We start from the raw sequence: 16,344 nt of genomic DNA, 5'->3' as shown, positions 1-16,344 counted from the left end.
AACCTAAGACAGACCGTGTAGAGTGAACCAGTATCACACCTGCCACTTGTTAACCGCTTGAAAAAGTTTTATCTTCTATAGGTTATATCACAACAGCTCAAAGATCTGAAGGTCAATGTTGACATGTTTAAATGTGAAGTGAGCTCAGTGTTCTGTTACATCATTATCTCATTCAGATATCATTGTATTTCATGTTATTGGGGCACATTGTAATGTACCCTATAAGTAAAACTTGTGTACTGGTCCCTCTTCCACCAAACATTTGTCATACATGTAAAATCTAAATTTATAAATTTTAGATTAATCAAAAATATTCCAAATTGTTGCCTTTCACGTAAAAAATATCCGAATGTATTGAAATTATTTTTTAAACATAGGTAATCACAGATTACTAAGCTCACCGAGACGAGGCATCACCTTTATGAGGCATCACCTTTATGAGACCACCTTTATCATATTATATGAAAATTATACTTTATGATCTTGGAAATTCCTGGATTCTGTTTTGACACAATATCGTTTATCATCTGTTAAAAAATTGTATGATAATCATATGTTCATTTCATACGGTATCATAAGATACAATGTCTTACAATAATATAAAATACAATATTGAATCCTATCATACTTACAATTTATATCATATAATACAATAAAATACTGTAGTCAACAATGATGAGATATGATATTGTAACATATGATATGACATTGTATTGTGTTATGAATAATTGTATTTAATCACATAATACAATAACATAATATGTTATACAATATCGTATTATATAATACAATATCATATCACATAATACATCATAATATTGTAACATAGGATATTATATTGTAAAATATAGTATGATATCGTATTGTCTGATAATGTATCATATTTGATACATAATATGATATTGTATCATATGATACAATGAAATTTGATACAACATTGTATCATATCAAATGATACAATATCATATGATATAGTAAAATATTATATAATACAATATTATATTATACAAATTGTATCATATGATACAATGATATATATTACAATATCATATAATACAATTTCATGTGATATAATCATATATAATATAAACCAATATCATATAATACAACATTTTATGACACGATGTTAATAAATAATATAACAATATCATATAATACAATTTCATGTGATATAATACTATATTATATAAACCAATATCATATTATACAATATCGTATGATACAATGTTATATAATATACAATAACGTTTCATACGATACAATATTCTATATTACAATATCATATGTAACAGTATCATGTGATCATATAATAAATGAATAATATCATATCATATTATACAATATTGTATCATAATATACTATACTACACATAACAATATCATGATACAATATCATATCATAAAATATCCAAAAAAATTGATACAATATCATATCGTATCATAACTTTTTCCATTATAACATATGATATTATATTGTATCATTATGATATTAAACAATAGTGTATCATATCATACAATAATTTATCATAGGAATCATGTTATATCATTTAACAACAAACACATCTATCTATCAAGCAGGTTTGAGTGAGGTAGGAGATTTTTTCATCATCCTTGATAATGGAGATCAGGCTCTGCATCTGAAGCTACATCTGCATTTCATTTATAATATAGTTAAATCAACTATGCAAGCTATAATCTATAAAACATGTGACCTGTTCCTAAAAAACTAAACCTCATCCAGCATCCGAAACCTTTGGCTCAGATTCAGCATCCATGCCTTTCAGGTGCATCAGTATCATAAGACGCATCACCCATGCAAGTTTGGTGAAGTTAGGACCAGTAATAACTAAGATATCATCATCAGAGGGCACCAGCTCTTAAAACCTTAACCTCCTCCAGCATCCAAAACCTATGGCTCAGATTCAGCATCCATGCCTATCATGTGCATCTGTATCATAAGACACACCTGCATCCATTCAAGTTTGGTGAAGTTAGGACCAGTAATAACTAAAATATATTTTTTAGCATCCTTGATAATGGGGTCAAGCTCTGCATCTGAAACTACCTCTGCCATTCATTCATATTATAGCTTAATCAGCTATGCAAGTTTAAAATAGTATTATTATCTATAAAACATGTGACCTGTTCCAAAAAACTGAACCTACCTTAACCTCAACCAGCATCTGAAACCTATGGCTCAGATTCAGCATTCAAGCCTGTCTGGTGCATCAGTAGCATAAGATGCACCATCCATGCAAGTTTGGTGAAGTTTAGACCAGTAGTTGCTAAGATAAAATCATCAGAAGGCACCTGCAAAAAAAACTTTAACCAGCTCTAAAAACCTTAACCTCCTCAAGCATCCGAAACCCATAGCTCAGATTCAGCATTCAAGCCTGTCTGGTGCATCAGTATCATATGACACACCATCCATGCAAGTTTGGTGAAGTAAGGATCAGCAGTTACTTAGATATTGCTATCAAAGGGCACCTGCAACAAAAACTTTAACTTGCTCCAAAAACCTTAACCTCCTCCAGCATCTGAAATTTAGGACCCTGATTCAGCATGTAAGTCTTTCAAGTCCATGAGAATGTCCAGATGCATCATCCATGCAAGTTTGGTGAAGATAGGACAAGTAATAACTTAGATACAGGACCTGCAACAAAAACTTTAACCAGGTCCGGACGCCGACGCCGACACCGATGCCGACGCCGAGGGTATAGCATAAGCTCCCCTTGACTTCGTCTCGGTGAGCTAAAAACAATACCCAGACATTTGGAGTATAGTATTTACCTGAAGAAATACATGAGCCTTGAAATTTAAGGGCTTAGAATGATGCTTTTATTCTAAATACTTCAACAACAATTCATAACCTTATACTCTGTTACTAAATATATTATAACTACATAAACATCTGTTTTTTGTTACTATATATAACTACAGCATTACTATTTATAACCACTGACCTGGTTTACGGTGGTCCCTATACAGCCTTGTAGCACCATCTGGAGAATCTTGGTGTCGGGTGGTTCCTGGTAGAGGGCCACAGCCAGTTCTTTTGTCTTCTTCTGAATGTCCTCTATAGCAACCTCGATAGGGGTTAACAGTACCTGAAGTCAAAGGTCAGAGTAAGAGGCTGACAGCATGAATGTCTGGTTCATAGTTTAAGTGGGTGAGGACTAGTTTACCTGATCATGACTGATGACCTGTAGCCGAGTCTTTATGTAGGGAAACATGTGGCTGGTTGTAAGAATGGTCTTCCTCTTGTGTTGTTCATGTATCTCACCATGTGCCCGCCCATCTTGTGTGAATGGTGTGGCAAATACAAACCTCTCTGTAACACATGAGGTTATAGTTAATATCTTAAACATCCTTTCCCTGTAGCATAAAGTTATCCATTACATAGATTAACATACAAAGGAACCATTAGCTATAGTAAGCTCAGATGCTTACTGATGTTGTTATTCCTTTCAAAGTATGTAACTTTGGTTCTATACTCATACAGGTCAAAGTACGGCTCCACGTAAGTGATCTGGATGTAGGCCTAGACAAAAGAAGAATGGAAATTAAAAGTTTATATGTGTCAGTTTTACAGAATAAAACAGACAAAATAATACAGTTCATTGCACATGTGCATGAGATGTTGCTGATAATGGATAGTAAAATGCCACAGAATGTTTTTTGTAACTGTTATGTCACATTACCTTAGCAGAGTCCAGACTTTCCCGGTCCACAGGGTTAGAGTCCTTTACAATGTGGACCACGCCTTCTCCAAATCTGTCACTGTAGAAACCCTGCAGAAAAACATCCATAAACTACATGATTAACAATGAAAAGGATTGAAGATATGATATAACACAAATGTATGGATATTATCAGTATTTGTCATAATAATATCCCGATTGAATCAATGTTAAAATATGAAGAAAGGTAAAAAACTTCCATAAAATATCTGAACATACTGGTTAAAGTTCTTTATAGAGATTGTTGCCAGAATAAAGTTTTTAACAAAGAATTAGTTTTTTCTTTGCCCATGACTGAGTCTTTCCATCCAGTGATAGTAACACGTCCTACCTCTAGTCTGTGAGCGACCTCTGGTAGCTTGGTGATGGGTGGCTCCTTGTAAACAAACTCCTCACCGTCCAGATCCCCAAACTTGTGTCCATAGAACCCCACCCTGAAGTATGTCCCAAACATCCGTTTACCCTCCTGTAATAGCAAAATAAGCAATAGATACAGATCCCCAAAGTATTGCCCATATAGTACCACCCTGAAGTATGTTGAAAACCTGTAACAAAATAAGCAATAGATACAGGTCCCCACACTTGTGTTCATGGAACCCTACTCTGAAGAATGTCCCAAACATTCGCTAAACCTCCTGTAATAACAACTTACAAAGAGAAAATAGATACAGATCCCAACACAAAATCAAACATCATTCTGACACATAAATGCTTTCACACACTTCCTGTTAGACTCCTATTCTAACAAAATAAATAAACTCTCTAGTTACAAATCCAATGCAACTTTACTTTCTTGGGGAAAAAAGGCCAAAATATGAAAACTTAACAAATCTGAAACATGACAGTCACTGTAATACTGTACATTTTAAGGTTTGTAATAAATTTTCTGTTTATACATGCATGTTAATCTATATGCACACCTCCCATTTTCCTTTTGGTAACCTGAAGAACTCACAAGTTAAAATTTCTTCAACTTGAAAACAAGATGAAAACCCCCCACACCAAATTTTAAGGGTTCCTTCCATTAGGAAACTTAAGGAAACCTCAAGTTTATGGTTTCCATCTGCTGATTGAAACTTGACAGAGGTTTCCACATATGGGAAACCCCCTAGGAAACCTCTGATATTACAATTTCCATACTGATTTCCTTTTAAGGAAACCCAACTTTTCATCCAGTAAACAAGTCTAAGCTAAAATCATAAATTTAAGCTACAAAGCTACAATCGAGGAATAACCTGAGAGATAGACATAAAGCTAGACAAAATGCTGAAGGAGGGAACTGATCATGGATAATTCAGGAGATTTCACATAACAGTATCACTTGCCTGGCGTGTGATGTTGCTGAATGCTTCATGAAGTTTGTTGTGAATGGCACCTAGTTTCTTGTAGTCTCTGCCCGACTCATGGATTGGTATCAGGATCTTGTACACTTCATTTACATGTTCGTACATTCCAGCCTACAATATACATGTACATGTATCAGGATGGTGTATCACAACCTTAAAACCATGCTACCAGCTGTTTAGGACTGTTTATGGACTGGAATTATAGGAAAGAAAAATATATAAAAAATGAAATATATTTGTTCTCAAAACCATGCATGTCTATACAATGATTTAACTTTTGATATCTCCATGTATAGACTACATATAAAGTATCTTACTGTCATATTTTGTATCATATAACTTACTGTATGGACTATATATTAGAAGAGATCTTAATGTTTACTTTGCATCAAATATCTTACTAATTATCTTTGTCAATTTGGTTAGGGTTATATATTTTGTATTAGATATCTTACAGTTTATATTAGTCATCAGACATCTCACCATGTTAAACTCCATGGCTGGGTTAGGGTTACATATTTTGTGTTAGATATCTTACAGTTTATATTAGTCATAAGACATCTCACCATGTTGAACTCCATGGCTGTGTTAGGGTTATATATTTTGTGTTAGATATCTTACAGTTTATATTAGTCATAAGACATCTCACCATGTTGAACTCCATGGCTATGTTAGAGTTATATATTTTGTGTTAGATATCTTACAGTTTATATTAGTCATCAGACATCTCACCATGTTGAACTCCATGGCTGCGGCCTCCAGTACCCCCACTAGTCCGTTCTCTGTGAAGTATTTCCCAGTACACACTCCTTCCTCAGGGGACACCACATCATCTGATACAGCACTCTCCTCCAACACATTGACAGAGATTTTCTGGAAGCAACATCTTATGTCAATCCAACAGCAGTACAACTCATGACTTAATTAGTACTATTTAGTACTAAACAACTAGTCCACTGTCAGTAAATTTTTTTATCAAACTACTACCAAAAAAAAAGTTCAGAATGGCCTTTATAAAGCTACTTACAGAAAAATATAAATTAAAAATTACACCAATGTCATTGTAACCATAATTTCATCTTAGATGTATTAAAGACTCTAAAAATTTACAAATCCTTCAGAAAGGTGGCTTAAAGGTGGCGTAAAGGTGGCTTAAAGGAGATACAATCTTTAAGCCACCTTTAAGTCGCCTTTAAGCTGAGCTTATAGGTCCTTAATGTCCAAACTTCTTTAAGTCACCTTTAAGCCATCTTTAAGCTACCTTTAAGCATCTTTAAGTGGCATTTACGCTCCCTTTAAGTTGTCTTTAAACAATCTTTAAGTTCCCTTTAAGTCAAGTTTGATCAAACTGAACAATAAAATCATGTATTAAATGCAAAAGCTCTTTTATAGGGAGGGGAGGGGGTGACCCGAGTGATGATATAATTTCCAAGGAAGGGGGGGGGGGGGTGTTCCAGGCGGTTTTGATTGTCGCGCCATTAAACACATATCGCTATCATCAACAACGCTCCGATGGACACAGATTGCCGTTATAAAATTCTTTATATTTTTTTTTTGGTTTCAAAATTATTCAAAATTAATGTAGGGGTGGGCGCAGTCTCTATATCTAAATTTGTGCATGAAATTATATTTAAGTATGTTTGTTTCCTATTATAAATTAATCGGTGAAATCTCTCTCTCTCTCTCTCTCTCAGTTCATCCGGTTATAAAACAAAATAAAGATAATGAACCAAAACTGCATGATTTAATTTAATAATCGGTTGAAGGTATGTATTTTTTTCAATTTTAATTATTTCTAGGTCTAATTCTAGATCTGCTAGATACATGTTAAAGATGAAAAGACTCTCGACTGCCTTTGTTATATCGGGCAGGATATTACTGCTTTGTTTGACTGCTTTGTTTGTCTAGACATAGTTTTGTTCGTTTGTGTATATCTAATTAGAGTCTATTGTTTGTCCAACTTAAGAAAACCCCTGGAACTAACACAGAATATACAAGATATACACAACAGTTGTGTCGTGTGCCCAGGTGCACGTTTGTGTATATCTAATTAGAGTCTATTGTTTGTCCAACTTAAGAAAACCCCTGGAACTAACACAGAATATACAAGATATACACAACAGGTGTGTTGTGTGCCCAGGTGCAAGTCAGGGTTTCTCCAGGTAAGACACTTACCTGAAAGTCTACAGCCCCTACAGGTAGGTATGGCTTGTCTTCTATCATATACAGGTACTCTGCTATCAGACCAGCAGCATGAACAAGACAATGGGCAGCTTCTGCATGGTTATTTCTCTGTGGAAAACATAAGAGTAGTCCTTTTGTATTTTGTATCCTTACAAATTGTCAACAGTTGTCTTATATAATTACCTTTATGTAGGATTTATGGTCTTCAATCACTTGTATAATACAAAATTAGTTCATTATTACCTTCTTTATCATTTTCTTAATTATTACCTCACTGTGTTTGGTGGCCATGGTATGGAGCCACGTGAGGCGTAGATCGGGGGAGTTCTGGTAACCCTTGGCGATGCGGTACATCAGATCCAGCAACATCTCGGGGTCTTCCTGGAACTCCTTCATCTTCACTGTGTCCGACAGGATCATGTGGAGGTTGAACACCAGGTCCTTAACCTACCGCAAAACATCAACATTAACAATTTATTAACTAAGAAAAGTTCTTTACATAAAACAAATCAACAGCAGTATAGTCAACTTATTAACAAGTGTTGATATGAGGTTGAACACAGGTCCATCACCTACAACAAATCAGTATTATAAACAACTCATGCTTGTCTTGGTTATGGGTTTCTTTCATAATTAAGTTAACCTACGCAGCCTCTAACTTCCCTGACCTGTTCTGTGAATGGTGTCTCTGCTAGGTCCGCATCCTCCTCCGCATATGTAAGAATCGTCTTCAGAGATCGACGCAGCGACTCCTCACTAAAGTTCTGGTTCTGTCCCACAAGCTTACTGAGAGACATGGTCACCTGCATCTTCACCCTCGCAAAGTTCTGCAAGGTAATACAGAATTTCATATTACATTACATTATGATCCGTGATTCTGATGAAAAAAAAGCATATAAGCATTGAGTAATAATGTTGTACAATTCACAGGGTTGTGTACAAATAAGTGAGGTTTGAGTGAGGTATACGTGCATTGTCGAGGTCGTAGTTCTGCCTCATCAGCATGTAGAGGGAGGCGCTGGCCTGGGACCGCGTCTGTGAGATCAGAGAGCTGCAGTGTCTCAGCAGTCTCAGGCACAGATCCGCACACTGCTCTGTCTCCTCCACAAACAGCATGTCCAGAAACTGGAACAAACAATGATATAGTGATGATGGTCCAGAAACTGGAACAAACAATGATATAGTGATGATGGTCCAGAAACTGGAAAAATCCATGATAATGTAATAATGGTCCAGAAACTGGAACAATCAATAACAGCATTGGTGTCCAGAAACTGGGATGAACGATAAAAGTGTGTAAATTGTCCAGACACCATAACAATTAATAATAATGTAATAATTGTCCAGAAACCGTAAAGAAAATTAATAGCTACCCTGGTGACAAGAGCCCACTGAAAGGTTACTGGCATTGTACCAGTTATCGGCTAAACTTTAACGTTTTTTTTCTGTATTTCCTTGTTTCTTGATATATTTGGATAAAACTTGACATATTACGTTAAATGGTGATTTCCTTCTTTATCCATCTGTTATATTGTATATCATTATTAAGAACTCAAAACATCTTGTTTTTGTGCTTTTAGCACGCCCCAAATTTGCCATGTTTTACGATTTACTGTACCAGTTATCAGCTTTGTGATAATAACATAGTAAAATCCCTGTACATGTTGATTTCATACTTTGAATAATGTAATTTGAGTTATGCCCCTTTTTGGGTCAGACTAAAGGTAGTAGGGGTTATGATACATAAACAAAACTCATGAAAGTGTTCGTTTGTTATCATACGGTAATACACAAAATCATAGATTTTTCAAAACACAATATTGTGCAATTAGGCGTTCAACTGCGCTATGAATGTCTCAGTGTTTAATGAATTCTTTTTGTTTCTACATGTTATATGCGGCATGTCTTTTAACCCCAAGGAACCCCAAAGAACCCCAAGGAAACCCCAAGGAACCCCAAGGAAACCCCAATGACAGAAATAAATAACTATTGATACCCAAGGGGGTCTCATTAGAGTGCAAGGGTCACCCCTTACCCTTGGTACCCCAATTATACCCCAAGGAAACCCAAAGATAACCTAATAATACAGATTTATAACTCCTGATACACCATAGAACCCCAAGGAACCTCAAGGATACCCTAATAATACAAATTTTAAACTCTTGGTACCCCTGGGGACTCACTGGTATTCCAGACACACCTCTAAGAACCACAGGGAACCCCAGGGATATCCCAAGGAACTCCAAGAATACCCTAATAATACAGAATCATAACTCTTAATACTCCATAGAACCCCAAGGATACCCTTATACATTGTAATACAAATGTAAAACTCTTGATAACCCTGGGGACTCATTGGTATTCCAGATACACCTCTAAGAATCCCAGGGAACCCCAGGGATATCCCAAGGAACTCCAAGAATACCCTAATAATACAGAATTATACATCTTGATACTCCATAGAACCCCAAGGATACCGTAATACGTTGTAATACAAATTTAAAACTCTTGATAACCCTGGGGACTCATTGGTATTCCAGATACACCTCTAAGAATCCCAGGGAACCCCAGGGATATCCCAAAGAACTCCAAGAATACCCTAAAAATACAGATTCATAACTCTTGATACACCACAGAACCCCAAGGATACCTCAAGGAACTTAAAGGATAACTTAATAATACAAATTTAAATTCTTGATACCCGTAGGGACTCATTGGTATCTAAGACAAAACCCACGGATACCCCAAGGAACTCTAGGGATACTCTTATACATGTATTGGTTATATAAATTTTATAACTCTTGATATCCTATGGAACTCCAAGGATACACTATATCTCTTGATACTTTTTGGGTCACTTTGATATCCTAGACAAATCACAAGGTATCCCAAGGAACCCCATGGGTACCCCAAGAAACCTAAAGGATACCCTAATAGTACTCTAATAGTAATAATACAGATACCCCATTGTTATCCCTGACACACCCTATGGATACCTCAAGGAACTCCAAGGATACCCAGTAATATAACTGTTGATACCCAAATGAACCCCAAGGATACCCTAATAACACAATTTTATATCTCTGGATACACCCTCGGGGCTTTTTTATATCCCAGACACCATTAGGTATCCCACGGAACCCCATGGATACCCCAAGGAACTGAAAGGATACCCTTATAAAACAGATTCATAAAACTTGATACCCCATAGAACCCAATGGAACCCCAAGGATATAGCCTAATAATTCAAATTAAAAATTCTTGATACCATTGGGGACTCATTGGTATCCCAGACACGCCTCTAAAAACCTCTATAAACCCTAGGGAACCCCACAGAAATCCCAAGGAACTCCAATAGATACCCTAATCATACAGATTTATAACTCTTGATACACCATACAACCCCAAGGATACCCTAATATGTAATACTTTAAAACACATTTGGTCTAGCCGAAAAATTTTTGTCTATAAATTTGTTTCGGACTTGTGATATTGCATTACATTCTAAAATATAATGAAATTCATCGGCTATACGTTTTTTGTAACAGAGAGGACAAAATCTTTCATTTAATGGGATACCTTCCCATCTTCCCACTTCAACTGGTAGATGGTGATTTGAAGTACGAAAGAACTATATATATGATATGAGTTAAATTTGGCCCCCATTATTCGCAATTTTTTAAAGTGTTTCAGGTACAATAATATGTTATGTTATATTTTAGAAGAGTTGATGTAAAATTTATTTTTCACCTATTTATTTGATTTTTTTGCACTCACTGGCAGAAAATGACATCAGAAGTGACGCTATTTCAATCAAAATCAGTCAAAAATTTACATTTTTCTTATCTTTTTATGAATGGGAAATATAGAGGGCATGCTTGAACAGGGAAAATTATTTTGTCACTTATTAGCCTTGGCTAGATACATCTCTATTAAAATATTTTGTTTGTTCAAGCATGCTCTCTATTTTTTCTGAAAGAAAAACTGCTTGAAAACAAACTGTTTTATCATGTTTATGCTAAAAATGCAAAAATGGCAGGAAAAGGTTGTCTTTACGATGTCATATTTCTAAATTCTGGGCAGTTGAATCAAAATGAACATTATGTAAAAACATCACATTTATATTTGTACAAAGAAAAATGATGATGTTCATTTTAGGGGGCCATTTTAGGCCCATATCATATATATAGTCCTTTTACAAGAATTTTTCTGAATTTCATGGGTAAAATATTGAAATAGTTCCATCAGTCTGAAAATGTAGTCCTAAATGTACATGTTGTTGAGCATTTAATTCTTTTATATCATAACCACTATAGCCAAATTGTATGATGTACGTGATAATTCCTCTGCATTTCTTATAAAATTAACATTTATAGTTTTTTTCATTATTAAAATCAACAGCCCAAAATATGAACCATAGAATGTTTATTTTTTCAAGGTTCTTGATAAGGGACATAGAAGGGGTAGTAATGTCATAGTTTTCCTTCTCAAAAGAATGAATATTGAGTAATTTTACATGAAATAAAAATTAGCTTGTACGCATTTTATTAGAACACGGTGGGATGAATCGTTGTATGATGATATAAGAATTCAATTGTACGATCATTTACCGCAATTGGATGAAGTTTTATTTAATGTAGAACTAACAAAAAACGGTGTGAATAATTGTATAGAATCATTTACGCAAGTACTTAATAATGTATTTTTACCGCATTGTAGCAAAGAGTTTGTTGTAAATAAAACTAGCAATTATACTCATTGTAAAAGTTATAAAACCTTAGACAACAAACCTTGGTTTGACGAAAAATGTGTAAACCTTCGGAGAATCTATTTACGGAATTTGAAACTGTTCAATAGTGCAAAAACTCATTACAATAGAACTCTTCTGGTTTCAGCAAAAAGAACTTATAAAAAATACGAAGGAAAACTTAAGCGTGTTTACCTCCGATACCAAGGAGATCATATGGCATATCTAAAAAAGAAGAACCCCAAACAATTTTACCATTTCTTTCGTCAACATAAGAAGAATCCTATACAAGGACCAACTATTATAAATTTTCATGATCATTTTAAAGAGCTGTCCTCCTCGGATAACAACACCTACTCCGATCAGGAAACATTCGCTGAAACGGACACTTCTTCGTACCCCGAACTTAACGGTCCAATAACAACAGAGGAGGTAACTCGCGTCATAAAACGTTTGAAAAAGGACAAGTCTCCAGGAATGGACAATCTTTTGAATGAATATTTTATTGCGTTTGGTGACTATCTTACTACATACTTAGTTGACTTATTTAATATTGTTTTTTCTTCCGGTATCTTTCCCCAAATATGGTCGGAAGGTATTATAACTCCTATTTATAAAAAAGGAGACTCTGTGGACTGTAATAACTACAGAGGTATCACACTTGTAAGCTGTTTATCTAAAATATTTACATCTCTATTGAACGACAGATTATGTAATTGGTCCAAGGCATATAATGTAATCACTGATGCTCAATTTGGCTTTAGAGCTGGACATAGTACAACAGATGCAATTTTTATTTTACATTGGTTGATTAGTCGAAGTATTGCAAAGAGGAAAAAATTATTTTGCTGTTTTGTAGATTATCAAAAGGCTTTTGACAAAATTGATAGAAATCTAATGTTTTTTAAATTAGCAAGAAGTGGTGTTGATTGTCGTATGTTAAACATTATAAAGTCTATGTATAGTAACATAAAGTCATGTGTAAAATATCAAAATCATATATCCGAGTTTTTTGATTGTCTCGAGGGTTTGATGCAGGGTGAGTCTCTGTCTCCTTTCTTATTTTCCTTGTACGTAAATGATTTTGAAATTGAATTCATAAAGGAGATGTGTCTACCTGTTGAAATTAGAGATATTGCTTTATTCTTAATTATGTATGCAGACGACACTGTACTTTTTTCAGAGACAGAGCAAGGTTTACAAAATATGCTGGATTGTTTACAGCAATATACATCCAAGTGGAAGTTAAAAGTTAATGTAGATAAAACAAAAATTGTTGTATTTAGAAAAGGTGGAAGGTTAAAAAATAATTATTGTTGGAATTATAACAATGAATGTATTGATATTGTTGAAAACTTCAATTATCTTGGTATAACTCTGAATTTTAATGGCAGTTTTCATAAAACGCAAAGCGTTTTAGCATCACAAAGTAGAAAAGCGATGTATTGTTTATTGTCCAAAATGAAGCCATTACAATTGAATGTTAATACAAAATTGTCACTGTTTGATACATATATTGGTAGCATAGTACATTATGGTTGTGAATTATGGGGACAGCACCCAGCAAGTGAATTAGAAAGTATACATTTAGATTTTTGTAAGAAGTTATTATGTGTTAAGAAAAGTGTTACATCAATGATGGTGTATTTTGAATAAGGTCGTAAACCACTGCAGTTGGATAGAAATTATAGAATGTTGAAATATTGGATAAAGTTAAAGAATAGTGATAATTGTATTTTAAGCAATATATACCAAGATATGTTAAATGAATGTGAAACACAGTTAGCCTCTAATTGTTGGCTCTCATACATAAAACAATTGATTAACAATTTAGGTTTTGGATATATATGGAACTGTAAAGAACAATTTAATGAACATGTATTCCTACATGAAGTGAAGCAGAGGTTGACCGACATGTTTATAGTATTACAAGAAGGACATGGCTACTTTGAAAATTCTCCCAAATGTACAATGTATAAGCACTTATGTTATAATTTTGAAGTACAAGAATATTTAACAAAACCAATACCAACTGTATATGTTCAATTTATAAGTAAATACCGTTTATCCTCTCATCAACTCGAGATTGAGCGTGGCAGATTTTATAATATCCATAGAAATGAGAGAGTTTGTAAACTATGTTCACTATCACAGATTGAAGATGAGTTTCATTTTATTTTAATCTGTCCATTTTATAAGGAAATAAGAAAGTTGTATGTAAAAAAATATTATTATGAAAAGCCTTCTGTTTTTAAACTTATTCAATTACTTTCAACAAAGAATATCAAAGAGTTGTGCAATTTGGGAAAATACTTATATAAATGCTCAAAATTACGATAAAATTATAATTAGTTTTTGTTTTGATAATATACTCTTCATTATCCTGTTTACTTCTGTCATGTAAATTTTGCAGACTGCTGTGTGCACACGCAGTCTAATACAAGATTGTGATGGTCTTTCTTTTTTGTTTCTGTTTTTAAAAATTGTTTTCATATGTTTGTTCACTTAATATGTATATATGTTAAACCTATGAATCGTATGGTTCTTGGTAATAAACAATACAATACGATCAATCATGATAGAACAAACCCTTTTTAATTATCAAAATTTACTTCTATTACAAGTATCTAATTAATTTTTTTAACTTTATTTTAAACATAATCTAAAAAAACTGCCTGTTATTTTTTTTTTTATTAAAAATTTGCTTAAGGTCAATAATTGAACAGACTATAATTTACCTGTAATTAATTTCCTTTGTTCTTTGAAACCCTTACCTGAGCACCATTCCCACTTAGCTAAAATCAGTCACCCATAAAAATTTCAGAATTATAGCAAAGTGGGAAGACAACCAAAATTCACAAGGGTTGTCTACCAATAAACAAGGAGATGTAGGTGTAGGTAAATATATTGCAACAGTGATGGTGAAGCCATTGTGTATACATGTAAAGGGTTATGTTGGCCCTTTAATCCCTGTCCAAGAGCTACAACCAATATACAACAGGTGTCTACCTGCAATTAACAGGTATTTTGGTGCCTCTCAGGTGAACATTCTGCACGCATAATGGGTCAATCCATTGTGTTGTACCCACGAAGGGGAGATAGCCCCACTCCACACTTCCATGATCACTTCTCAAAAGTACTCCAATAAGGGTAACACCCCCTATGTCAATAGTAAAACAAGTTTGGGTCTTTGTAACTGAACAATATCTTTCTCCACTTCATTTGAAAATTTCACCGAAGAAACATTGTCATATTAAGTGTTCATATGAATGGTTCACCGGAAGAATTGCAGACTTCCTTGTGGTGACATAAAATTTAGTGCCTTATTTTCATGAATTTGATATAATTTGTTACTGATTCAATATTGGCTGATCATCAGTTGGTAAGAGACAACAAATTCTGCCAATTAACGGTACTCGATTATGATTTTCAACCGATTTGACAACACTAATTGTTAAATTCATCCAAAGTGAACAGATATTGGAGAAACATTATTTTTATCATACCAGTATGTATTGGGGTATCACAAGTGTTCCTTGGGTTGCCCAGATGTTTTTATGATATTCCATTGAGTAATTGGGTATAATTGGGTATTAATTAGTAATATGTTTTACAGTACAACCATTGGGGTGGTTATTAAATTCTATCAATTGGGTACATTGCAATTGGGGTTCCTACAGGTATCCTTGGGGTACCAATAGTTGACCTTTGGACTCCAATGAGTATCCTGGGGTATCAATAGTTATCAATTTTTATAATTGGGGTATCCTTGGGGTATCAGGAGTGACCCTTTGATTTTTAATGAGCCGGCCTTGGTCATCAAATTTACTTTCCACCATTGACTTTATTTGAGGTATCTATGGGGTTCTCAAGGGTATCCTTAATGGGTTCTCATTGGTATACTTGGGATTCATTTGGGTTCTTTGGGGTACTTATCACTTTAAATACATATGTATAACAGTAATATATTTACAAATTAATGTATCTGATGATATTTTTTTTTATTTAATTGTTTTAATGAAAAACCAACAAAATGACAATAATCCAACCCTTTACAGTAAATGGAAATACCGGTAGCCAAGCAATGCTCTTCTGTTGATAAAACTTTGAATATCTTTCTAATAAGAGTCTTAACAGATGCAGTTAGTTGTTTCAAATTTTCCTCACTTTCTGCTATGGCCTATGGTACAATGGAACTCCATATCAGAAAATTGATCCCATAGGACTTTATATATGATTTTCTTTGACAGGCTTTTTAAATTTAATAAACTCCCAAAACATTACCATAATTACCATACTATGTAAAAATATGTAAGAAAGAAAATTTA

General features: G+C 34.1%; 1 protein-coding gene across 3 annotated transcripts in view; it reads right to left on the bottom strand.

Moving 5' to 3' along the window:
- LOC105325462 (dedicator of cytokinesis protein 7) overlaps positions 1–16,344 on the bottom strand; it is a 61,058-nt gene that overhangs the window by 3,213 nt on the left and 41,501 nt on the right. For all 3 annotated transcript variants that reach the window (XR_010708071.1, XM_066067627.1, XM_066067628.1), the window contains 11 exons: positions 8,242–8,394; positions 7,938–8,096; positions 7,540–7,716; positions 7,261–7,377; positions 5,818–5,958; positions 5,065–5,196; positions 4,071–4,205; positions 3,701–3,790; positions 3,450–3,540; positions 3,185–3,330; positions 2,963–3,106 (listed from right to left, as the gene is read on the bottom strand). Coding sequence is in view for 2 of the 3 variants with exons in the window: in XM_066067627.1 (XP_065923699.1) it covers positions 2,963–3,106; positions 3,185–3,330; positions 3,450–3,540; positions 3,701–3,790; positions 4,071–4,205; positions 5,065–5,196; positions 5,818–5,958; positions 7,261–7,377; positions 7,540–7,716; positions 7,938–8,096; positions 8,242–8,394 (1,485 nt within the window). In the remaining variant the exon portion in view is untranslated. The remainder of the gene's footprint in view (positions 1–2,962; positions 3,107–3,184; positions 3,331–3,449; positions 3,541–3,700; positions 3,791–4,070; positions 4,206–5,064; positions 5,197–5,817; positions 5,959–7,260; positions 7,378–7,539; positions 7,717–7,937; positions 8,097–8,241; positions 8,395–16,344) is intronic.

Source organism: Magallana gigas, chromosome 7 (genome assembly GCF_963853765.1).
Source record: "Magallana gigas chromosome 7, xbMagGiga1.1, whole genome shotgun sequence".
Taxonomy (NCBI): domain Eukaryota; kingdom Metazoa; phylum Mollusca; class Bivalvia; order Ostreida; family Ostreidae; genus Magallana; species Magallana gigas.
Note: the sequence above shows the minus strand (reverse complement) of the source record. Positions and strands in the feature narration are given on the sequence as shown.